Source organism: Panthera tigris, chromosome D2, assembly GCF_018350195.1.
Source record: "Panthera tigris isolate Pti1 chromosome D2, P.tigris_Pti1_mat1.1, whole genome shotgun sequence".
Lineage (NCBI taxonomy): Eukaryota > Metazoa > Chordata > Mammalia > Carnivora > Felidae > Panthera > Panthera tigris.
This window is the reverse complement of record NC_056670.1, coordinates 32,564,435-32,591,124: the sequence shown is the minus strand read 5'-3', so window position 1 is coordinate 32,591,124 and position 26,690 is coordinate 32,564,435. Positions and strand designations below refer to the sequence as shown.

General features: G+C 36.3%; 1 protein-coding gene across 8 annotated transcripts in view; it reads left to right on the top strand.

Moving 5' to 3' along the window:
• Positions 1–26,690, top strand: part of MICU1 (mitochondrial calcium uptake 1) — a 246,943-nt gene that overhangs the window by 55,109 nt on the left and 165,144 nt on the right. For all 8 annotated transcript variants that reach the window (XM_042960435.1, XM_042960438.1, XM_042960433.1 and 5 more), the window contains exon 3: positions 18,802–18,976. In XM_042960435.1, coding sequence (XP_042816369.1) covers positions 18,802–18,976 — 175 coding nt within the window. The remainder of the gene's footprint in view (positions 1–18,801; positions 18,977–26,690) is intronic.

The following is a 26,690-nucleotide window of genomic DNA, read 5'->3' as shown; positions in this document are numbered from 1 at the left end:
AAAATCTGAAAGACCAGTTACCAGTAATGAAATCGAATCACTTAAAACAAACAAACAAAACCACACACACACACACACACACACACAAAAACCTCTTAATAAGTAAAAGTCTAGGACCACATGGCTTTGCAGGTGAATTTCTGTAAAACGTTTAAAGAAGAGTTAATAATACCTGTCCTTCTCAAACTATTCCAAAAAATTGAAGAGGAAGGAACACTTCTAAATTTATGCCATGAGGACATGATAGCAAAACCAGGCAAAGACCCTACAAGAAAAATAATTATAGGCCAATATGTATCTCGTGGTCCTTTTATGTTTTGCTTATTTCATTTAATATAATGTCCTCAGGTTTCATCCGTATTGTAGCATATGTCAGAATTTCCTATTTTGAAAAAAGATTGAATAATATTCCATTGTATGTATGTATGTTTTAGTCCATTTGGACTGCTGTAACGAAAATACCACAAACTGAAGGACTTATAAACAATAAACATTTATTTCTTATAGTTCTGGAGGCTTAGAAGTCCAAAGTCATGACACTGGCAGATTCAGTGTGTGGCAAGGGTCAGTTTACTAATTACTGGCTTTCTTTTCACTGTAACCTCACGTGGCAGAAGGGTGCAAGGGGGCTTTCTTGGGCTTTTTTAAAATATAAGAGCATTAATCCCATGGGGATAGAGTTCTCATGACCTAATCACATCCCAAAGGTCCCATTTCCCAGTACCATTACCTTGGATGTTAGGTTTTAACATGAATTTTGGGAGAACACATTCAAACTGTAGCAATGTATACACCACGTTTTGTTTATCCGTTCATCTGTTGATGGACATTTGAGTTCCTGCTACCTTTGGGATATTGTGAATAATGCTGCTGTATACATATTTGTTGAAGTTCCTGCTTTTACTTTTTTGTGGTCCGTGCCCAGAAGTGGAATTGCTAGACCTCATAATAGTTCTATTTAAGAATTTTTGAGGAATCTTTATACTTTTTTCTATACCAGCTGCTTCAATTTACTTTCCCACTAACAGTGCACAGGAGTTCCAGTTTGTCTACATCCTTGCTTAACACTTGTTATTTCCTGTTTTTTCAACAATGAAAACAAGTATGAGGTGATACCTTACTTTGATTTTGATTTCCATTTCCCTGATGATGAATGATGGTGAGCATCCTGGCCATTTTATGTTTTTTTTTGTTTTGTTTTGTTTGTTTGTTTGTTTGTTTGGAGAAATGTTTATTTAAGTGCTCTTACGATTTTTTAATTAGATAATTTGGTTTTGTTTTTTTTTGTTGTTTGTTTTTTGCTATTGAGTTGTAGGAGTTCCTTATATATTTTAGATATTAATTTCCTATCAGATGCATGGTTTACAACTATTTATTCCTGTTTTGTAGTTTACCTTTTCATTTTGTTGATTGCTGGTCAGTAGCTTTTCAGTGTGATTTAGTTCCACTGGTGTATTTTAGCTTCAGTTGCCAAGACCAAAAGTCATGGAGTTTTTCCCCCATGTTTTCTTCTGGGAATTTTATAGTTTTGGGTGTACTTTTAAACAGATTTTTTTTTAATGTTTATTTATTTTTGAGAGAGACAGAGTGTGAACGGGGGAGGGGCAGAGAGAGAAAGACACAGATTCTGAAGAAGCTCCAGGCTCTAAGCTGTCAGCACAGAGCCCGACGTGGGGCCCGAACCCACAAGCCTTGAGGTCATGACCTGAGCCAAAGTTGGACGCTTAACCGACTGAGCCACCCAGGTGCCCCTGGGTGTACTTTTAATTCTTTAATTCATTTCAAGTTGACTTTTCTGGATGGTGTAAGATAAGGGTACATGGGTTGTGTTTCCATTTATTTATGTCTTCTATAATTTCTTTCAGCAGTCCTTTGTACTTTTCTGTATATGAATCTTTCACACACACACACCCCCTCCCTGGCCTGGTCACCTTTATTTCTAAGTATTCTATGCTTTCTGATGGGATTGTTTTCTTAATTCCTTTTTTGTATAGTTTGTTGGTAGTGTATGGAAATACAATAGGTTTATATATATATATATATATATATATATATATATATATATATATATTTTTTTTTTTTTTATACTACAACTTTCCTGAATTTTTACTAGTAATCAGTTTTTATAAAATCTTAAGGGTTTTCTATATATAGTATCATGTCACCTGTGAAGAAAGATCATCTTCTTCAGTCTCAATCCTTGCCTAATTGTATGGCTAGAACTTCCAGTGCTGTGTTGAATGCAATGGCAAGAGTGGACATTTATAGCTTCTCTCTCTCTCTTTTTTTTTTTTTTTTTTTTGAGAGAGAGAGAGAGAGAGAGAGAGAGCGAGGACACACACACACACACACACACACACACACACACACACATGAATGGGGTGGCACAGACGGAGAGAAAGAGAAAGAGAGAGAATCTTAACCAAGGTTCATGCCCAGTGTGGATGGAGTCCAATGCAGGGCTTGATCTCACATCAGTGAGTTGGGTCAAGAGTTGGATGCTTAACTGACTGAGCCATCCAAACGCCCCTAATAGCTTATTCTTTATCATAGATGAAAGCTTTCAGTTTTTCACTGTTGAATCCTTCTCAGACTCTTTTTAAAAAAATAAAAGGGGGAACATTCCAAACTCCTTTTCTGAGTCTAACATTACCCTAATACCAAAATCAAACAAGGACACCACAAGAAAACAAAATTACAGGCCAGTATCCCCAATGAGTACAGATGAAAAAATAATCTGAAAAATGTTAGCAAACTGAATTCATAATATATTAAAAGAATTGTATGGGGCACCTGAGTGGCTCAGTTGGTAAAGTGTTTGACTTTGGGTCAGGTCATGATCTTACGGTTCGTGAGTTTGAGCCCCATGTTGGACCCTGTGCTGACAGCTCAGAGCCTGGACCCTGCTTCAGATTCTGTGTGTCCCTGTCTCTCTGCCCCTCCCCGACTTGCGCTCTGTCTCTGTCTCTCAAAAATGAATAAACATTAAAAAAAAAAACCGTATTCCATAGTCAAATGGGATTTATTCCAGGGATACATTTCTTAAATTATTTATTGGTTTGTTTGCTTGTTTGTTTATTTATTCATTTATCTTAGAGAGAGAGCTCACAGGGGAGAGGGGCGGAGAGAGAGAAGGGAGAATCCCATGCAGACTCCATGCTCAGCATGGAGCCTGACATGAGGCTCAATTCCACAGCACTGGGATCATGACCTGAGCTGAAATCAAGAGTCAGATGCTCAATTGACTGAGCCACCCAGGTATCCCTATTCCAGGGATACAAAGGTGATGTAGTAGCCACAAATAAGTCCATGTGATATACTACATTAACAAAATAAAGAATCGAATCATATTATCATATCAGAAGATGCAGAAAAAGCATTTGACAAAAAATTCAACATCCATTCATGATAAAAACTCCCAACAAAATATATAGAGGTATAGAAGGAATGTACTTCAATAGATATGTAGGTAGGTAGGTAGGAAGGAATGTACTTCAACAGATAGATATGTAGGTAGGTAGGTAGATAGAGGGAATGTACTTCAATAGATAGACAGACAGACAGACAGACAGACAAGGGCCTGCCTGGGTGGCTCGGTTGAGTATCTAACTCTTGATTTCAGCTCAGGTCATGAGCTCTGCATCAGGCTCTGCACTAAGCATGGAGTCTGCTTGAGGTATTCTCTCTTTCTCTTTTTTTCTGTCTGTCTCTTTCCTTTTCTGTCCCTCTGCCCTTCTCCCCTACTCTTGCTCTCATAAGTTTAAATACATACATACATACATACATACATACATACATACATAAATGGCATGTGCTTCCATATAGTAAAAGCCATACATGACAGTCCTGAATGTGGTATCATACTTAGTGGTAGAAAACTGAAAGTTTTTCATCTATGATGAACAGCAACACAAGAATGCTCGCCCTTGCCACTCTTTTTCAACATAGTTTTAGAAGCTCTAACCAGAGCACTTAGGCAAGAAAAAGAAATAAAAGGCATCTGGACTTCAAGCCATACTACAAAGCTGTAATTATCAAGACAGTATGGCACTGGCACAAAAACAGACACTCAGATCAGTGGAACAGAATAGAGAACCCAGAAATGGACCCACAAACGTATGGCCAACTAATCTTTGACAAAGCAGGAAAGAGTATCCAATGGATACTGTTTCAAAGGGACACTTGCACCCCAATGTTTATAGCAGCACTATCAACAATAGCCAAAGTATGAAAAGAGCCCAAATGTCCATTGATGGATGAATGGATAAAGAAGAGGTGGTATATATATATATATATATATATATATATATATATATATATGTATATGTATGTACATACATATGTATGTACATATGTATATATGTATATATATACAATGGAGTATTACTCGGCAATCAAAAAGAATGAAATCATGCCATTTGCAACTACATGGATGGAACTAGAGGGTATTATGCTAAGCGAAATTAGTCAGAGAAAGACAAATATCATATGACTTCACTCATATGAGGACTTTAAAATACAAAACAGATGAACATAGGGGAAGGGAAGCAAAAATAATATAAAAACAGGGAGGGGGATAAAACATAAGAGACTCTTAAATATGGAGAACAAACAGAGGGTTACTGGAGGGGTTGTGGGAGGGGGGATGGGCTAAATGGGTAAGGGGCATTAAGGAATCTACTCCTGAAATCATTGTTGCACCATATGCTAACTTGGATATAAATTAAAAAATAAATAAATTATTAATAATAAAAAAAGAAAAGGCATCAAAATCAGAAAGGAAAATGTAAAAACTTTTTCTTTTTTTTCTATATATCTTTAAACATTTATTCATTTTTGAGAGACAGAGATAGAGCATGAGTAGGGGAGGGGCAGAGAGAGAGGGAGACACAGACTCTGAAGCAGGCTTCAGGCTCTGAGCTGTGAGCACAGAGCCCGATGCAGGGCTCAAACTCATGAACTGTGAGGTCATGACCTCAGCTGAAGTCGGACGCTTAACCGACTGAGCCATCCTGGCACCCCAAAGTAAAACTGTTTCTATTTGCATGTGATATGATATACACTGAATACCCTAAACACTCCATCAAAAAAAAAAAAACAAAAAAACTATTGAAACTAATAAATACAGCAAAGTTACAAACTAAATACACAAAAATTTATTGTACCTCTGTACACTAATAGTGAACTGTCAGGAAGAGAAATTGAGAAAACAATTTCATTTACAGTTGCATCAAAAAGAATAAAATACCTAATAATAAATTTAACCAATAAATGAACAACATATACATTGAACACTATAACATTGGTGAATGAAACTGAAGAAGACACAAAATAAATGTCAAGATATTCTGTGTTCATGGAAAAGTTAATATTGTTAACATGTCCATATTACTCAAAGTAATTTATAGATTCGTTGCAATTCTTACTAGAATTCCAACGTATTTTTCACAGAAATGGAGGGAAAATCATAAAATATGTACACAACACAAAAGACCATGAATAGTCCAAGCAATCCTGAGAAAGAAGAGCAAAGCTGGAGGAATCCCACTTTCTGATTTCAAACTACAGAGCTGTATTAATGAAAAGTGTGGTAATGGCATAAATATTCACATAGACGAATGGAACAGAATACAGATCCCAGAAATAAGCTCTTGCAAATGTGGCCAATTAATATTTGACTGGGAGCCAGGAACACTCAATGAGAAAACGAGTCTCTTCAAAAAATAGTTTTGGGAAAACTGGATAACCACCTGCAGAAGAATGAAATTGGACCCCTATCTTACCCCATTCACAAAAAATAATTCACAGAAAAATGCTTTAACAGAAGACCCAAAACTGCAATCTCCCGGAAGAAAACTCCTTCAGATAAACAATGCTGGGAAAAAGCTCTTTAACATTGGTCTTAAAACTATTTTCTGGATAACAAAGGACAAGCAACAAAAGCAAAATCAGCAAGTGGGACTGCATCAATTTAAAAAGTTTGTGCACAGCATAGGAAACAATTAACAAAATGAAAAGGCAACCTATGGAATGGCAGAAAATATTTGCATACCATGTGTTAGTTAAGAGGTTAATATCCAAAATGTATAAATGATTCATATAACTCAATAGTGAAAAAGCAGATGATCTGATTAAAAAATGAGCAGAGGACCTGAATAGACATTTTCCCAGAGACATCCAAATGGCCAACAGGTACATGGAAAGATGCTCAATATCACTAATCATCAGGTAAATGCAAATCAAAACCACAATAATATATCACTTCATACCTGTTAGAATCGTTATTCTCAAATTGGTAAGGGATGACAATTTTGGTATGGATGTGTAGAAAAAGGAATCCTTGTGCACTATTGGTGGGGATATAAACTGATGCAACTACTGTGGAACACTGGAGGGTTTTCAGGAAATTAAATATAGAACTACCATACGATCCACCATTCACACTTCAAGGAAATGAGAACAGGATCTTGAAGTGATTTCTGCACTCCCATGTTTAATTCAGCTTTATTCACAATATCCAAGATACAGAGACAACCTAAGTGTCCTTCAACAGATAAGTACTTGAAGCAGATGTGCTGTACACACATACACGCACGGGAATATCATGCAGCCACCTGCATGATAGGAAGGAAGGAAATCTTGCCATTTGCCTCTACATTGATGGATCTTGAGGGCATTTTGCTACGAAGATAAGCAGACAAAGAAAGACATACACTGTGTGGTATCACTTATATGTGGAATCTCAAAAACCTGAATTCCCAGAAACAGACATTAAAACGGTGATTACCAGAGGCTGAGTGGATGGGGAATTTGGGGAGTTTTTGGTCAGAGTACAAACTACAGTCAGAATATAAATATGTTCTGGGACCTAATGCACAGCATTGTGATTATAGTTAACAATACAGTATTATATACTTTAAAATTGCTAAGAGACTATATAGATCTTAAATGTTCTCACCAGAATAAAATGATAACCATGTGATTTAATGGAGATTTTAGCTAATGCAGTGGTGGCAATCAGTTTGATATATAGAAGTATATCAAATCAACAGGTTGTACACTTTATTTTTATAATTTTTTTAAAGTTTATTTTGAGAGAGAGAACCAGCAGGGGAGGGAGAGAGAGAGAGGAACAGAGTATCTGCACTTGATCTTAGCCAAAAGGCTGAGAAGTGATGAGGAACTGAGTATCTGAAGTGGGCTCTGCGCTGAGAAGACAGAGTCCCACGCGGGGCTCAAACTCACGAACTGCAAGATCATGACCTGAGCCGAAGTCAGACACTTAACCAACTGAGCCCCCCAGGCACCCCAACACATTGTACACTTTAAACTTACAAAATGTTATCAATTATATCTCAATAAAAAACTGCTTTTAAAATGCACTTTTATGCAAAATATGCTTTCAGATAAAGGTAAAGAAAACTAATTATAATCATGATTGTAAAAATTAGTCCACAAAGCTTGCAAAGATCTGTGGAAAAGACCTTACTAACTTGCTGACTCTTCTAGTTGATGGCCATTATAAAAGTAAGGGTAAACCAACAAAATGTATTATTCCTTAAAAAGCACAGAAGTTAACTTCAGTTAAAAACAAATATTCTATACTTTTATTCCTTTCCTTCTCACTCTTTATGATACTGATGTCACAAGTTACATCTCATGTTGTGTGCCCATTAACATTTTTATAGTTAAATGTTTTTTTTGTATTTGATTTTTGAACTTCTGAGTTTAAAATTTAAAGAGCTTTACACGTCATCTTTATAAGACAACAGTATTCTGTATTTCTCTATGTATTTGCCTTCTCCAGTGAGTTTTATATTTTCATATGCTTTCATGTTGCAGTGTAGTTTATTTCAACTTAAAGGACTCCCTTTGGCGTTTTTTTTTTTTTTTTTTGTGATGCAGGTTTAATGGTGTGAACTCCTTCAGCATTGTTTATCTGAGAACATCTTTATTTCCCCTTGAATTCTAAAGAATAGTTTTGCCAGATATAATACCTTTTGGTTGGCAGTTTTTTCTTTCAGCACTTTCCGTATCTCACCCTATTTCTTTTATTTTTTTATTTTTTATTTTTTGTAATGGTTATTTATTTTTGAAGGGAGAGAGAGAGACAGAGTGCGAGCGGGGAGGGGCAGAGAGAGAGGGAGACACAGAATCCGAAGCAGGCTCTGGGCTCCAAGCTGTCAGCACAGAGCCCGACGTGGGGCTCAAACTCACAAACTGCAAGATCATGACCTGAGCTGAAGTCGGATGCTCAACTGACTGAGCCACCCAGGCGCCCCTCACCCTATTTCTTTGTGCCTGCAAGGTCTTAGAGTTTTATGGGGTCCCTTTGTACATGATGAATCACTTTTCTCCTGCTGCTTTAAATCTGTCCCTTTGTCTTTGACTTTGGCAATTTGATTATAATGTGTCTTAGTGTGGATTTCTTTGGGTTCCATCTTGGAAGTCTGTTGAGCTTCTTCAGTCTGGATGTCCATTAACGTCCCCAAGTTTGGGAAGTTTTTGGCCATATTTTCTTTAAATAAACTTTTTACCCCTTTATTCCTCTTCCTTCTCCTTCATGCATGTATTGGTTTTCTTGACCCGATCCCATAAGTCCCTTAGGCTTTTTCTTTTGCGTTTTGTTCCTCTGACTGGATAATATCAAATGATCTAGCTTCGAGTTTACCAATTCTTTCTTCCACTTGATCAGGTGTGTTTTTGAACCACCCTAAGTGAATTTTTCAGGTCTGTAATTGTATTCATCAGCTCCAGAATTTGTTTGCCTTTTTTTTTTTTTAAATCTCTCTTGATAGTAGTTTTTTTAATGCAGTGTTTTCTTGAGCTTATAGAGCATCTTTATGGTAGGTGTTTTGAATTATTTTTCAAGTAATAAATATTTCTGTTTCTTTAGGATCAGTTTCTGGAGATTTATTTTGCTCTTTTGTTTGATCCACATTTCCATTCATGTGTCTTCTAACTTTATGAGACATTTTTGAAGAATCAAGCACATATCACAGTCTTTATAGACCGACTTCATACAGAAGAAGGCCCTCAGCAATCAGCCTAATTATAGATCCTGTTGTCTCTGAGTCTGTTTTGGAAGAAGTGACAGATTCTCTGGATCTGTGTGGGCAAATTTTCAATTGCAGAAGCTTGCCAGTTTTTTTCAAGAGCTTGTAATCTTTTGTTCCCTCTGGTGTTTGTCTGTAGTACTGCAAGTTCTCTGTGTATAGCAGCAAGCCACCTACTGTCTCTTCTAATCAGCCACCAAGTATCCAAAGTATTCCAGCTCCCAGTTATCACCCCAAGTCAGGTGAGGCACATGCCAACTAGTCTTTTCAGGCAGCCTTCTGAAAAACTAGAACACTAGACACTCCTTCCACTTCTTCCCTCACGAGGGAGAAGACTCATTCTGTACCTTTTCCTAGTTGTGCCAAGCTGTGCCACCTCCCCAAACCACCTCCCGCTTCTCTTTTCTTTCGACTCCCTGGCATGCAAACCATGCCACCTTCTGTCAGGAGTCCAAATGAGGTGAACAGAAACCAATCCCTTGAGAGCCCTCTGAATAGCGAGAATGGTGAACACCCTTCCATTCTAATTCCTCCCTATAGGAGCAGTTGCTAGCTGGGGCATTCTCTCCTGGTGCTAAGCTGTGCCTGCTTGTGGGAGGGACTGACAGGAGTAAAGTGAAGTAGCTCCTTTTATCCATTTCAATGTGTCTGTTTTTGGCATTGTGCTTTCCTGGTGTACTGCAACTGCTTAACTGGATTTGGGAAATTTCATAAAGATATTTTGATCTGTACATCATTGTTAAATCATTTTTTCTGTGGGAGACAAAGGCTGGGACCTATTCTGCTATCTTGCTGACAGCTAATAATTACTTTATTAGATATTTCTCATTGTGTATGTTAACACTTTTGTATGCCTGGATTTTGTTGTTTTCCTTTAAAATATATTGATTTTTGTATTGGCAGGCAGTTAATTTATTGAAGAACCTGTTTTATCATCTAAAGCTTGTGTTTAAGCTTTTTTTTTAATCCCAACATAGTTTACAGTATCTTTTTCTCTAGAGCTAATTTAGCCCTACTAATAAGATATGACCCATCTGTTGTGTTTACTGAATGCCTTGGGTGTTCAGTGTTTTGTCACAGCTTGAGCGTTTCCCACTTGTGAGTCCTGGAAATATATTTGACCTACAGCTCTTTGATAATTGTTCTTTGCCTAATTTTGGATGCTTTAATCCTAAGAATACACTGCTTAATAGTAACTTAAGAGAGACCCCACTGGGTTCGTGGAACTTTTTCTTTGTGTGACTTCCTCCTCTCTGGTCCTCTTCCCCACCAATTCCAGCCACCTCAGCCTCTCCAAATTGTGACCTCTGTCTTCTCAACTTAGCATAGTCACTCTGTTTTGCTTGGAAGCCTGCTCCTGATCTGGAAAATAAAATGTCTCCAAAAGAAACTTCAGAACAATTATAGGCCTAACTTTTTTCAGAGAGTTACTGTCTGTTGTTCATTATCTGAATATGTTTTATATATTTTGTTGAATTTTCTGTATTATTCCCCACTGTGGGAAGGCACATTTATCTGTGTATATCATTATATTTTACCAGTTCTATAATGTTTAACCACTGTATTATATTATTATCATGATGGCTTCAAATATCAGGAATAAAATAGGAAAAAAATCAAAGTGACTGTTGGAAGTGAACTGCTCCAAAGGTGGTAAAAGATGCAGGGATATAATGGGGTGTAACCTGCCTACTACATATGAGCAGCATTCAGAGTATCAGGGATATCAGTGTGTGAGTTTTTCAGAAGAAATTATGAATTCTGTTTAATTAATTGAACTGAAAGAAGCAGTGTGGTTAGGCTAGTTTCTGTTATACCAGACGATACTGAATGTCTGTAGATTTTCTTTTTTAGAACTTTAGGTTTTGGAGAAGTCAGATCATGAGTCACCCTTTACAGGGCTTTTCCTGACCCTACTCTATGTCCTTATGTTTTCTTTTATCAGTTGATTTCTCTGTTTTCCCAATTCACCTTGACTTTCTTGAGGACAGAGATAGTCTTATTTATATTTATCTCAGCTGTAGTTCCTACAGCATTCGAATGATGAAATGAATGAATGCTGCCTCTTTTCTTTACCCATAAATTCCTTGGGTCTTCACTTTACCAGCCCATCATCATTTGGCTCCACAAACTTGTCAGAGGGAAATAAAACAGGGAAATGATCCAACCTTGAACACTTGGCCAAAGTTGAAAGGAAATTCAAGCTATGGTCAAAAGATTGCTTTTGAACCAGTTTGGGGAAAAAAGCCTATAGTGTATTAGTTTCTTGTTGATTTTTAAAAATGTGTTTATTTGGGGGCACCTAGGTGGCTTAGTTGGTTAATTGTTCGACATCAGCTTAGGTCATTATCTCACAGTTCATGAGTTGGAGCCCTGTGACAGGCTCTGTCAGCTCAGAGCCTGGATCCTGCTTTGGATTCTGTGTCTCCCTCTCTCTCTGCCCCTCCCCTGCTTGTGCTCTCTCTGTGTCTCTCAAAAAATGAATAAACATTACAAAAATTTTTTTAATTTTTTTATTTTTAGGATTTAGCCTTTAAAACATTCAATTATTTTTCTTGCTTACAAATTCAGATATTTCTTTGACTTTGTTAACATGTATAAAATATTTGCAAGTAAATGAAATAAGAACTGTTTGTTTAAGTCTTCTCTAAATAGTCATGTGAAATGATTACATTAAGAAATTTCTCATATTGCAGTATTTTAATCCCAGTGTATATTTTTCTAATCCTTTTTCTGGTCAACATAGATGAGGACTTCCATTTTTGTTCCTTTTGTGTTAGAAAGCACATTGCATGCTTTCTCTGTGTGAGGCACTGGGTTGGGAACTCTGGATAATTAAAATAAAAGAATAGTGGGGGCGCCTGGGTGGCTCAGTCAGTTAAGCATCCAACTCTTGATTTTGGCTCAGGTCATGATCTCATGGTTCATGAGATTGAGACCCACATTGGGCTCTGCGTTGACAGTGCAGAGCCTGCTTGGGATTCTGTCTCTCCCTCTCCCCTGCCCTCTGTCCCTTCTTCCCTCTCTCTTCCCCCCCCCCAACAATAAATAAATAAAAGTTAAAAAAAAAAACTTTCGGGGAGCCTGGGTGGCTGAGTCGGTTAAGCATCCAACTTCAGCTCAGGTCATGATCTTGCGGTCCATGGGGTCTAGCTCTGCACTGGGCTCTGCACTGACAGCTCAGAGCCTGGAGCCTGCTTCAGATTTTGTGTCTCCCACTTTCTCTTCCCCTCCCCTGCTCACCCTCTGTCTTTCTCTCTCTCAAAAAACAAACGTTAAAAAAAAAATTTTTTTTAATTTTCTTGGGTGGCTCCGTCAGTTAAATGACCAACTCTTGATTTTGGCTCAGGTTATGATCTCACATTTGGTGGGATTGAGCCTTGCTATCAGCACAGAGCCTGCTTGGGATCCTCTCTCTCCCTCTCTCTGCCCCTCCCCTGCTCACACACATGCTGTCTCTCTCAAAATAAATAAACTTTAAAAAAAACAAACTTTCTCTTAAAAAAAAAAATAGTGTCCAGTCTCTTCTTTTTGTTTTTTAAAGTTTTTATTGTTATTTAGTATTCCAGTATAATATTTTAAATTTATTTTATTTTATATTAGAGAGACAATGCATGAGCAGGGAAGAGGAATGGGGGGGGGCAGAGAGAGAGAGAGAGAGAGAGAGAGAGAGAGAGAGGTTCTTAAGCAGGCTCCATGCTCAGTGTGGAGCCCAATGTGGGGCTTGATCCCATGACCCTGAGATCATGACCTGAGCTGAAATCAGGTGTCAGACACTCAACTGACTGAGCGACCCAGGCACCCTATTACTTATTTATTATTCCAGTATAATTAATGTACAGTGTTATATTACTTTCATGTGTACAGTATAGTGATTCAACAATTCTATGTATTATTCATTGCTCATCATGATAAATGTACTCTTAATCCTCTTTACCTATTTTATCCGTCCCCCCAGTTCTGGCAACCACCAGTTCTCTATATTTAAGAGTCTATTTTGTTGTTGTTGTTGTTTGTCTTTTTCCTGTGTTCACTTGTTTTATTTCTTAAATTCCACATATGAGTGAGATCATATGGTATTTGTCTTTCTCTGACTGATTTATTTCACTTAGCATTATGCCCTCTATACCCTCTAGATTCATTCACATTGTTGCAAATGGCAAGATTTTATTCTTTTGTATTGCTGAGGATTATTCCCTTGTCTATATATACCACATCTTCCTTATCCATTCATCTATTGATGAACACTTGGGTTGCTTCCAAATTTTGGCTGTTGCAAGTAATGCTTCAGTAAACACAGGGGTACATCTATTGTTTTGAATTAATTTTTCATATTCTTTGAGTAAATACTCAATAGTGAAATTACTGGATTGTAGGGTAATGTTATTTTTAACTTTTTGAGGAACTCCATGCTATTTTCCGCAGTGACTGCACCAGTTTGCATCCCCAACAGTACACAAGGGTTTCTTATTCTCCACACATTGTTTATTTTGTGTTTTTGATTTTAACCATTCTGACAAGTGTGAGGTGATATCTCATTGTGCTTTTGACTTATATTTCCCTAATGATAAGTGATGTTGAGCATCTTTTCATGTGACTGTTGATTATCTTTATGTCATGCCTTCTTTCTAGAAATGTTCATGTCTTCTGCCCATTTTTTATTAGATTATTTCTTTTTTTTTTTTTTGGTGTTGAGTTGTAGAAGTTCTTTGTATATTTTGGACACTAACCCCTTAGCAGATGCATCATTTGCAAATATTTTCTCCCATTGAGTAGATTGTCTTTTTGTTTTTGTTGATTGTTTCCATTGCTGTGCAGAAGCTTTTTATTTTGGTATAGTACCAGTAGTTGTTTTTGTTTGTTTAATTTTTTTGTTTGCTTGTTTGTTTTTATTTGCCTTGCCTTAGGAGACGTACCTAGAAAAATGTCTCTATAGCTAATGTCAGAGAAATCATTGCTTGTGTTCTCTTCTAGGATTTTTATGGTATCATGCCTCACATTTAGGTCTTTAACCTATTTTGGGTTTATTTTTTATGTGTAGTGTAAGTGCGTTACTTTCATTCTTTTGCATGCAACTGTCTAGTTTTCCCAACACCATTTTTTGAAGAGACTGTCTTTCTTCGATTGCATATTCTTGCCTCTTTAGTTGTAAATTAATTGACCATATAATCATGGGTTTATTTCTGGGCTCTCTGTTCTGTTGATCTCTGTGTCTCTTTTTGTACCAGGACCATGCTGTTTTGAATACTACAGCTTTGTAGTTTATCTTGAAATCTGAGATTGTGATACCTCCAATTTTGTTCTTCTTTTTCAAGATTGATTTGGCTATTTTGGGTGTTTTGTAGTTCCACACAGATTTTAGAACCATTTGTTCAAATTCTGTGAAAAATACTGTTGGTATTTTGATAGGGATTGCATTAAATCTGTAGTTAATTTTGGATAGTATGGATGTTTTAACAATATTTGTTCTCCCCATTCATGAACATGGAATATCTTTCCATTTGTTTCATCTTCAGTTTCTTTTATCTATGTTTTATAGTTTGAAGAGTACAGGTTTTTCATCTCCTTGGTTAAGTTTATTCCTAGGTATTCTATTATTTTTGGTGCAATGGTAAATGGGATTGTTTTCTAATTTCTTTTTCTGCTACTTTATTATGAGTGTATGCAACAGGTTTCTGTATATTGTATGAGAAGGTACTGTATGAGAATATTGTATTAGTGTATTTTGTATGAGAATGCAACAGGTTTCTGTATATTGATTTTATATCTTTCAACCTTACTGAATTCATTTGTCAGCTCTAGTTTTTTTTGTGTGTATGTGTGTGTGGAATCTTCAGAGTTTCCTATATATTGTATATTGTTATCTGCAAATAATGAAAGTTTTACTTCATTACCAGTTTGGATTCCTTTTATCTCTTTTATTTGTGTGATTGCTGTGGCTAGGATTTCTAGTACTACATTTAATAAAAGTGGGGAGAGTGCAATCCTTGTCTTGCTCCTAATCTTAGGGGAAAAGCTCTCAGTTTTTTACTATTGAGTATGATGGTAGCTGTGGTTTTTGTATATGGCCTTTATTATGTTGAGATATGTTCCCTCTAAGCATGCTTTCTTGAGTGCTTTATCATGAATTGATGTTATACTTTGTCACATGCTTTTTTTGCATCTATTGAAATGATCATATGGTTTTTATCCTGTCTCTTGTCGATGTGATGTATCACATTGATTGATTTGTGAATACTGAACCATCCTTGCATACCAGGAATAACTCCCACTTGATTGTGATGAATGATATTTTTAATGTATTGTTGGATTCAATTTGGTAATATTTTGTTGAGGATTTTGCATCTATGTTCATCATAGATAATGGCCTGTAGTTCTCTTTTTTTTGTAGTGTTTTTATCTGGTTTTGGTATCATGGTAATGCTGGCCTCATAGAATATATTTGGAAGCTTTCCTTTTCTATTTTTTGGAATATTTTGAGAATAACAGGCATTAACTCTTCTTTAAATGTTTAGTAGAATTCACCAGTGAAGCCATCTGCTCTTGGACTTTGGTTGGTTGGGAGTTTTTGATTGCCTATTTAATATTTAATTTCATTGCTGGTAATTGATCTGTTCAAATTTCTGGTTCTTCCTGATGAAGTTTTGGGAGGTTATATGTTTTCTAGGAATCTATCCATTTATCCTAGGTTGTCTAATTTGTTGGCACATAATTTTTTTAAGTTTATTTATTTATTTTGAGAGAGACAGACAGAGAGAGAGAGAGCGTGCACAAGTGGGGAGGGACAGAGAGAGAGAGGGAGAGAGAGAATCCCAACCAGGCTCCACACTGTCAATGTAGAGCCTGACACAGGGCTTGAACTCAAGAACCATGAGATCATGACCTGAGTGAGAGTGAGACGTTTAACTAACTGAGCCACTCAGGTGCCTCCGTTGGCACATAATTTTTCATAATCTTCTCCTATAATCCTTTGTATATATGTGGTATCAGTCATTATTTCTCCTCATTCATTTCTGATTGTGTTTGAGTCCTCTCTTTCCCTCTCTCTTTCTCCCTCTCTCTCTCACCTCTCTCTTCTCTCAATAAATCTGGCTAAAGGTTTATCAATTTTATTGATCTTCTCAAAGAACCAGCTTCTGGTTTTATTGATCTGTTGTTTTTTTAGTTTCTATTTTGTATATATCTACTCTAATCTTTATTACTTCCTTCCTTTTTCTGAACAACCAGTCTCTTAATGTTCTTACCTATTATGTTGAACCATATGACAGTGCTGATATTTGACAGTTTTTGGTTTGTAAAAACAACGAAGTCATTTGAGTCCCCCTAATAGTTAAAGAGCAAGGTAGATTCTGGGAATACAAAAGTAACATAAATTATGATATGGTTCAGTTACCAAATCATGTAGCAGTTTGAAAGAATAGAATCATTCTCTTGGATGAAGAAGTTAGGAAAAATCTTTATAGAATAGATTGTCAGTTTCAAACTCTAGCTAGAGGGGCTTCTCCTGTACATTCAGGTTTTTTCTTGCTACTGATAATTGAATTAACTTGGTAAGCCCATTAGGTTTTTGTCTTCCTGTAGAATTTTGTTATGTACATGTTTTAACTTCAGTATCAATTTTTGATTCCTTTGGTCTCACACTTATTCTTCCAATTCATTTTTTTTTTTTTTGGTTAAAAAAATAACAAAATTTATCATCCCAACCATTTTTAAGTATACAGCTAAGTAGTGTTAAGTATATTTACACTGTTGTTAAAGAGATCTTTATAACTTTTTCATCTTGCAAAACTAAAATTCATTACCCATTAAATACCTCTGTTTCACCCTCCCTGCAGCCCCCGGTTATATCATTCTATTTTCTGTCTCTATGAAATAGACTCTGTTAGATGCCTCATATAAGTAAGGTCATAATACAGTATTTGTCTTTTTGGCTCATTTCACTTAGTGTAATGTCCTCAAGGTTCAACAATGTTGTGGCATGCAATATGATATCCTTTCCTTTTTAGTTTTTTTTTTTCTGAGTTACTTAAATTTTTTTGACATACAGAAAGTTGTACATAACTAATGCCTACAACTTGAGGAGTTGGAGAGAAGTATATACCGGTGAACCATCATTAGTGTATGCCATAAACCAGTCCATCACCTTTAGAAGTTTTCTCTAACCCTCTAATTTGTTATTATTATAGGTTGCTTTAGGGAGAAACCACTTAACATTAGATCTACCTTCTTAGCAAATGTCTAAGTATACAATACAGTTTTGTTAACTGTAGGCACTATGCTGTTCAGTGGATCTCTAAGACTTACTTTGTGTAACTAAATATTTGCGCCCTTTGACTAATATCTCCCCATTTCCTCCTCCCCCAGCCCCTGGAAAGCACCATTCCACTCTCTGCCTTTATGAGTTTGACTCTTTTGTATTCATAATGTAAGTGGTATAATATAGTACTTGTTCTTCTGTGTTTGGCTTAGTTCGCTTAGCATAATGCCCTCTAGGTTCATCTGTGTTGCCAGAAATGGCAGGATTTCCTTCCCTTTTTGATGCTGAATAGTATTCCTGTGGGTGGGGAGTACACACATACCACATTTTATTTATTTGTGGGTGTTTTTTTAAAGATGTTTAAAAGTAATCTCTATACCCAGTGTGGGGCTCAAACTCATAACCCAGAGATCAAGAGTCACACGTTCCACCAACTGAGCCAGCCAGGTGCCCCCACATTTTATATATTTGTTGATTGAGAGGCATTTAGGTTGCTTCCCATGCCTTGGCTACTCTGAATAATGCTTCAGTGAAGGTGGGAATATAGATATCTGAGATCCTGATTTCATTTCCTTTGGATATATACCCAAAGTGGGATTCCTGAATCATTTGGCAGTTCTATTGTTTGTTTTTTTGAGGATCTTCCATTCTGTTTTCCATAGTGGCTGTATGAATTTACATTCTGACCAAAAATGTACCAGGGATCCCTTTTCTCCACATCCTCACCTCCACTTGTTATCTTCTTTTTTTTTTTTTTGTTACCAAAGCCATCCTACCAGGTGTGAGGTGATATCTCATTGCAGTTTTAATTTGCGTTTCCCTGATGATCATTGATGTTGAGCACATTTTTCATGTATAGTTGGCCATTTATGTATCTTCTTTTGAGAAATGTCTCTTCACTTCCTTTGTCCATTTTTTAATCAGGTTATTTGGGTTTTTTTTTTTTTTGGCTCTTATAAGCGTTCTCTATGTTTTGAATATTAGCCCTTTATTAAATACATGGTTTGCAAGTATTTTCTCCCATACTATAGGTTGTCTTTTCATTTTGTTGATTGTTTCTTTCACTGTAGTGAAGCTTTGTAGTTTCACATAATCCTGCTTGTCTCTTGGCTTTTTGTTGCCTATGCTTTTGGTATCATCCCCGTCATTTTAAAGCTGAATATTATTCTTTGTATGTATATACCACATTATCTTTATCCACCCACCTGTTAATGGACATCCCAGTTGCTTCAAACATTTTAGCTGTTGTGAATAATGCTGCTGTTAACATGAATGTGCAGAAATCTCTTCATGACTCTTGCTTTCAGTTCTTTGGGATATAGAGCCAGAAGTGGAATTGCTGGATCATACGATAGTTCTATTTTTAACTTTTTAAGGAACCTCTTCCTGTAGAACTTTTCACAAATTTCATTACTATTGCTCCCGCTAAACTGTACCTGAAAATATTTATTTCTGGATTAATGCAAATTTATTTTTTTGCATATCTAGGGCCCTTGCAGAATCTCCACCATCTATAAACAACCTGAAGAGTGAAGTTGGTGATAAAGGGAAGAATAAAGATGAAGGGGAAGTTTGTAACCATGAAAAAAAGGCTGCAGGTATTTGTCTCGAGCCTCATCCAGAAGAGAAAAAGAAGAAACGTTCTGGATTCAGAGACAGAAAAGTATGGAACACAATCTTATAAATTAATCAGAACTGTAGTTAATTACAAGTTAGAATAATGCAGTTGAGTCTCTTTTATCATTTATTTCAGATGGTTCATATTCTCTTTGCAGAGATTCACCTTTTTTGCTATTTTCTGTCATGTTCTAAGGCAAGTGTAATCTTGAAATGTGAAGTTAATGGGGGTAGTGAAAAGATCCAAGATTGGTAATCAGGATTTGCATATATTTTCGTTTCAATTTAACTACCTACGTTGGTTCGTACTTTCCAGATCTTTCAGATGCTAAATGTTCTAGTATATGTTGAGTCTTTGGAACGACTGATTGATGATGCCCAGTTGGAAAGGCGGGATAACATCCTTTTGGAAATATACAAATATTTACAAAAATTCAACTAATTTTGATGATAGCATAAACTTTAAATGACTTCAACATTTTATATCTTTAACACAACCTGTTGTTTTAGACCTCTACCTCAGAAAAATTTCAATTACGGTATAGTAATACCTTTGATATTGAGCATTTGAATTCAGCAGACATGAGTGATGAAAAGTCAAAAGGATGAATTTCATTTTGCACGATAACATTGAAATTCAGGGAATTGCCTTCACTTGCCAAAATGTAGCTAATAAATACAACAAGATAATTTGAGTTATTTGTGTGTTGCATGTGTGTGGTATGTATTTGCAAGGAAAGTTCCTTTGAGAGATTTGGATCTTCTGTGTGTTTGTTTGGATGAAGTTATTAAATATGCCTTTTCATTTCTCTGGGTTGCCTGGGTAGGCTCAGTTAGTCAAGTATCTGATTCTTGATTTCAGCTCAGGTCATGATCTCACATTTGTGGAATCAAGCCCCACATCCAGCCCCACTGTGCTGACTGTGGAACCTGGTTCAGATTCTCTCTCTTCCTCCCCTTCTGCCTCTGTCCTGCTTGTGCTCGCTTACTAAATAAATAAATAAATAAATAAATAAATAAATCTTTTCATTTCTCAAATCCATTTTTCTTCTTTAAAAAATTTTAAAAAATGTTTTATTTATTCTTGAGAGAAAGAGAGAGCATGAGTTGGGGAGGGGCAGGGAGAGAGGGAGACACAGAATCTGAATCAGGCTCCAGGCTCCAAGCTGTCAGCACAGAGCCCCAAGCGAGGCTCAAACTCATGAATCATGAGATCATGATTAAGTCGGACACTTATCCAACTGAGCCACCCAGGCGCCCCTCAAATCCATTACTGGTTGAGGTGAATTTGAACAAAAATATGTATTATAAGTTAAGTGTCAACTATTGGTATTTCCACAATGATACGTTTATTTAATCTTTTACCCTGAGTGAATTAGAAGAAAGTTCAGACTCACCTTGTGCCAGCAGTTTCATTTATAAAGTCAAATTTTCCATTTTACAAAATAGAGCAAAACTTATCCAAATGAGCATTTATTTTTGAACTTTCCATTTTCTTCTCCTGCTTTCTGCTCAGCAATGACCATATGTCATACTTCTCAGATAAAAATGAAAGCTTGATAATTGTAATTTACTTAACTTGTAGCTCCTAAGGCTATAAAACCTTTCTAATCTGTTTCTGAAATAATTCTTTCAGTAAAGTTTTAGTGGAAGAGCTATGTTTTCCCTATTCAGGGATAACCATTCCACATGTTATCCTGTTTCCCTAACAACCTATTTCAACACTTATTTTTTCCTCTGCCTGTTTTCTCAGCTGCTCTTTCTTTGTCTTTTCATTTTTTACATAGTCTACATGGACATGTTAAAGATTTTTCCATTTTTAATAAAATAATAAATTGCATTTTTGAGCATGTTTTGTTTTGGTTTTTTGGTTGGGTGTTTTGTTTGTTTTTGTTTGTTTTTGTTTTTTTGTTTTTGCCATTCACATTCTTTCCCTGCAATACCAAACTGCTCCATTTTCCATAGGCTGTCTTTGACATCCTCCCTTTTCACTTAAATTTTTTGGCTTTGATCTTTTACATTCTCTTGATTTTTATGTAATACTTAAAATATTCAGAGAGAAAGAAATAGAGACTACTATAATGAACATACATGTATCCATCCCTCATTTTGTCAAGTTTTAACATTTGATTATATTTGCTTCATTTTTTTCCCCTTTTTTATTAAGAAACAAAATGAATATAAAAAATACATTGCTGGAGCATCTTGGTGGCTCAGCTAAGTGTCCGACTCTTGATTTTGGTTCAGGTCATGATCTCATGGTTTGTTGATTTGAGCTCCACGTTGGACTCTGCACTGACAGTGTGGAGCCTTCTTGGGATTCTCCGTCTCCCTTTCTCTCTGTGCCTCCCTTGCTTACACGCGCTCTCTCAAAAATACATAAACTTAAAAAAAAATACATTGCTGTATTGTCCTTAGTTCATGATTTATTAATGCCATGCATGGCCTGGTGGTTTTGTGTGATTGATTGATTGATTGATTGATTGATTGATTTTTAAATAATTTACTCACTTTTTAATTTACATCCAAGTTAGTATATAGTGCAACAATGATTTCAGGAGTAGATTCCTTAATGCCCCTTGCCCATTTAGCCCATCCCCCCTCCCACAACCCCTCCAGTAACCCTCTGTCTCCATATTTAAGAGTCTCTTATGTTTTGTCCACCTCCTGTTTTTATAATTTTTTTTAATGTTTATTTATTTTTGAGAGAGAAAGACTGAGTATGAGTAGGGGAGGGGCAGAGAGAGAGGGAGACACAGAATCTCAAGCAGGCTCCAAGCTCTGATCTGTCAGCACAGAGCCTGATGTGGAGCTCAGACTCACAAGAACTGTGAGATCATGACCTGAGCTGAAGCCAGACACTCAAGCAACTGAACCACCCAGGTGTCCCCCCGCTCCCTGATTTTATATTATTTTTGCTTCTCTTCCCTTATGTTCATCTGTTTTGTATCTTAAAGTCCTCATAGGAGTGAAGTCGTATGATTTTTGTCTTTCTCTAATTTCGCTTAGCATAATACCTTCTAGTTCCATTCACATAGTTGCAAATGACAAGATTTCATTCTTTTTGATTACTGAGTAATACTTCATTGTATATATATACACCACATCTTCTTTATCCATTCATCCATCGATGGACATTTGGGGTCTTTCCATACTTTGACTATTGTCAATAACACTGCTATAAACATTGGGGTGCATGTGCCCCTTTGAAACAGTATACCTGTATCCCTGGGATAAATACCTAGTAGTGCAATTGCTGGGTCATAGGGTAGTTCTATTTTTAATTTTGTTGAGGAACCTCCATACTGTTTTCCAGAGTGGCTGCACCAGTTTACAGTCTCACCAGCAGTGCAAAAGAGATCCTCTTTCTCCACATCCTCTCCAACATCTGTTGTTGCCTGAGTTGTTAATGTTAGACATTCTGACAGGTGTGAGGTAGTATCTTGTTGTGGTTTTGATTTATATTGTGATGTGGAGCATTTTTTCATGTGTTGATTGGCCATCTGGATGTCTTCTTTGGAGAAGTGTCTGTTCATGTCTTTTGCCCATTTCTTCACTGGATTATTTGGTTTTTTGGGTGTTGAGTTTGATAAGTTTTCTATAGATTTTATCTGATATGTCATTTGCAAATATCTTCTCCCATTCCATCGGTTGCCTTTTTTTTTTTAATTTTTTTTTAATGTTTATTTATTTTTGAGACAGAGAGAGACAGAGCATGAACGGGGGAGGGTCAGAGAGAGAGAGGGAGACACAGAATCTGAAACAGGCTCCAGGCTCTGAGCTGTCAGCACAGAGCCCAACGCGGGGCTTGAACTCACGAACCACGAGATCATGACCTGAGCTGAAGTCAGATGCTTAACCGACTGAGCCACCCAGGCACCCTCATCGGTTGCCTTTTAGTTTTGCTGATTGTTTCCTTTACTGTGCAGAAGATTTTTATTTTGATGAGGTCCCAATAGTTCATTTTTGTGTTTTATTTTTAATTAAAAAAAAATTCTCAGGTGCAAAGAGCTGTCACTCAGTTTATGCTATACCATTGTTGTACATGCTCCCTGTTTAATATTTATATTCTTTTATCTAGTTCCATTTGATTTATTTTTGATTTTTAAATTTTTAATTTTATTGTTCCCTCTGGAACTTTAAGTCCTGAATTCAGAAAAATTTGCATACTGCTTCACTGTTGCTTCACTGTAATTTATTTTCTTTTGGAACTCTTCTTAAATGTATCTTGAATGTTCACAACCTATACTGTATATCTTGTAGCTGTTCTGTTATATATTTTTTATTTTATTAGAGAGAGAAAGAGCACAATCAGGGGAGAGGGGAAGCTGGAGAGAGAGAAAGAGAGAATCCTAAGCATGCTTCAGACTCAGTGCGAAGCTTGATCCCACAACCCTGGTATCATGACCTGAGTCGAAATCAAGAATTGGACGCTCAACTGACTGAGCCACCCAGGCATACATACCTGTTACAGTTTTTCTCATGAGTTCTTTTCCTAATCTCCTAGGGTCTCTTTTTTTTTTCTTCCAAATTTTTTTTATGGAAATAAAATAGTTAAATCATAACATTTATCAGGCTGTGTGCTGACAGCTCAGAACCTGGAGCCTGCTCCAGATTCTGTGTCTCCCTTCTCTGCCCTTCCTTCCCTCCCTCCCTCCCTCTCTCTCTCAAAAATAAATAAACTTAAAAAAAAAAATTAAGGGTGCCTGGGTGGTTCAGTCTGTTAAGTGTCTGACTCCGGCTCAGGGCACGATCTCAACAATTCATGAGTTCGAGCCTCGCGTTGGGCTCTGTGCTGACAGCTCAGCAGCTGGAGCCTGCTTCAGATTCTGTTTCCATCTCTCTGTGCCCCTCCCCCACTCACACTCTTTCTCTCTTTCTCTCTCTCTCTCTCAAAAACAAACATTAAAAAAAATTTAAAAACATAACATTTACCACATTACCAATTTTTAAGTGTACAGTTTATCATAGAGTGTAATCATTGTCTCACTATCCATTACCGAAACTGTTTTCGTCTTATAAAACTGAGAATATATACCCATTAAACAATAACTCTTTACTACCCTCCTCTCCCAACCCCTGGAAACCACCATTCTACTTTCTCTTCATGATTTTGAATGCTAAAAATACCTCATAGATACTGAATCATACAGTTTGTATTTTTCTGACTGGCTTATTGCACTTCATATAATGTCTTCAAGATTCATCGTGTTTTAGCGTATGTCAGAATTTCCTTACTTTTGGGGGCTGAATAATATTCCAGGATATGTATTTACCACATTTTTGCTCATCCATTCATCCATTGGCAGATACTTGGATTGCTTCCACATTGTAACTGTTGTGGAAAATGATCCTGTGAATGTAGATATACAGATATCTATTTGAGACCTTGCTTTCTGTTCTTTGGGTATACACTCTGAAGTGATATTGCTAGATCATATGGTAATCCTATCTTATTTTTCTTATGGAAGCCCATATTGTTTTCCACAGTGATGTGCCATTTTACATTCCTACCAACAAGGGTTCTATTTTTCTCATATCTTTGCCAGTGCTTGTTATATTCTGTTCTTCTTATATTAGTCATCCTAACAGATGTGAAGCAGTATCTCAGTATAGTTTTCATTTGCATTTCCATGATGATCAGTGATGTGGAACAACTTTGCATGTGCTTAGTGGTCAGTTGTATATCTTCTTTGGATAAATGTCTGTTCACATCCTTTGCCCATTTTTGAATTCCATTTTTGTTTTTTTAAATTGTTGAGTTTTAGGGTTTTTTTAATATAATCTGTTTGTTAACTCCTTATCAGATATATGTTTGCAACAATTTCTTCGCATTCTATGGATTACCTCCTTACTGTATTGATATTGTCTTTTGATGCACAAAATTTAAAAACTTTCATGAAGTCCACTTTGTCTCTTTTTTTTCCTCTGTTGCTTGTGCATCTAGTATCATATCCAAGAAATTGTTGCCCAATCTGATGTCATGAAGCTTTTGTATGTTTTCTTCTATAAGTTTTATAATTTTAGGTCTTTCATTTTGGTCTTTAACCCAAGTTAACTTTTTAATGTAGAGTTAGATAAGGGTTCAACTTTTTTTTTTTTTTTTTGGCGTGTGGATACCAATTTTCCCAGCACCATTTGTTGAAAAGACTACCCTTTATCCATTAAATGGTTGTTTCTCCTTTGTCAAAAATCATTTGACCATATATGTGAGGGTTTATTTCTGGCTCTCTTCTATTCCATTGATCTGTATATCTGTCTTTATGTCGGTACCACATTCTTTTGATGACTGTGCTTTTGTATTAAGTCTTAAAATCAGCATGTAGTAGTCCTCCAGCTCTTTTCTTCTTTTTTCACAATTGATTTGGCTACATGGAGTCCTTAGGGATTCCATGGCATGCATTGGTTGTTTCCATACCTTGGCTATTGTGACTAATGCTGTCATGAACATGGCAGTACAGATATCTCTTCACTATACTGATTTTGTTTCCTTTGGCAGAAGTGGGTTTTCTGAATGATATGGTAGTTCTATTTTTAGGTTTCTTGAGGAACCTCCATGCTATTTTCCATTAAGGCTGAACCGATTTACTTTCTCACCAACAGTGCAAAATGTTCCCTTTTCTCCGTATCCTCATCTACACTTGTTATCTTTTTTCTTTTTGATGATAACCATCTAATAGGTTTGAGGTGGTATCTCCTTGTGGTTTTAATTTGCATTTTCCTGATAATTAGTGATGTTGAGCATCTTTTCATGTATCCATTGGCCATTTGGATGTCCTCCTTGAAAAAATGTCTGTTTAGGTCATTCTGCCCATTTAATTCAATTGATTTTTGTGGGTTGTTTTTGGTTTTGCTATTTATTTGTTTGTTTGTTTGTTTATTGCCTTTTAAAGTTTTTATTTTAATTCCAGTTAGTTAACATACAGTGTTAGTTTCAATTGTACCACATAGTGATTTAACAATTCCATATATCACCTAGTACTCATCAAAACAAGTGTACTCCTTAATCCTCATCACCTGTTTAACCCATCCCCCCAACCCACTCCTCTCTGGTAACCATCAGTTCTCTATATTTAAGAGTCTGGGTTTTTTGTCTCTTTCCTTTGCTCATTTGTTTTGTTTCTTAAATTCCAGATATGAGTGAAAATCTTATGGTATTTGCCTTTCTCTGACTTAGTTCGCTTAGCATTATACCCTCTAGACCCATCCATGTTGTTGCAAATGGCAAGATGTCATTCTTTTTTATGCTGAGTTATATTTCATACCCCCTCTTCTTTATCCATTCATCTATCAATGGACATCAGGTTGCTTCCATAATATGGCTGTTATAAATAATGCTGTGTATTTTTCCCTCCAATTCTGGTCACATTTGCTTTATATATTTAGGTTCTCTGTGTTGGATGCATAACTATTCAGAAATCTTATATTCTCTTTATGAATTGACCTTTTATTATTATATTATTCTCTTCGTTGTCCCTTGCTACAGTCTTTGGCTTAAAGTGTGTTTTGTTTGGTAGTATAGCTACTCCTGCTTTCCTCTTGGCTTCCATTTGCATGGAATATCTTTTACCATCAACTTCACTTCTGCTTGTGTGTGTCCTAAAAACTGAAATGAGCTTTTTGTATACAGTATAGTTGGGTATTATTTTTTTATTTCAACATTCTGTTTCTTTTGGTTGCAGGATGTAATCCATTACATTTGAAGTAATTATTGATAGATATGGGTTTACTATTGCCATTTTGTTATTTGTTTTCAGAGT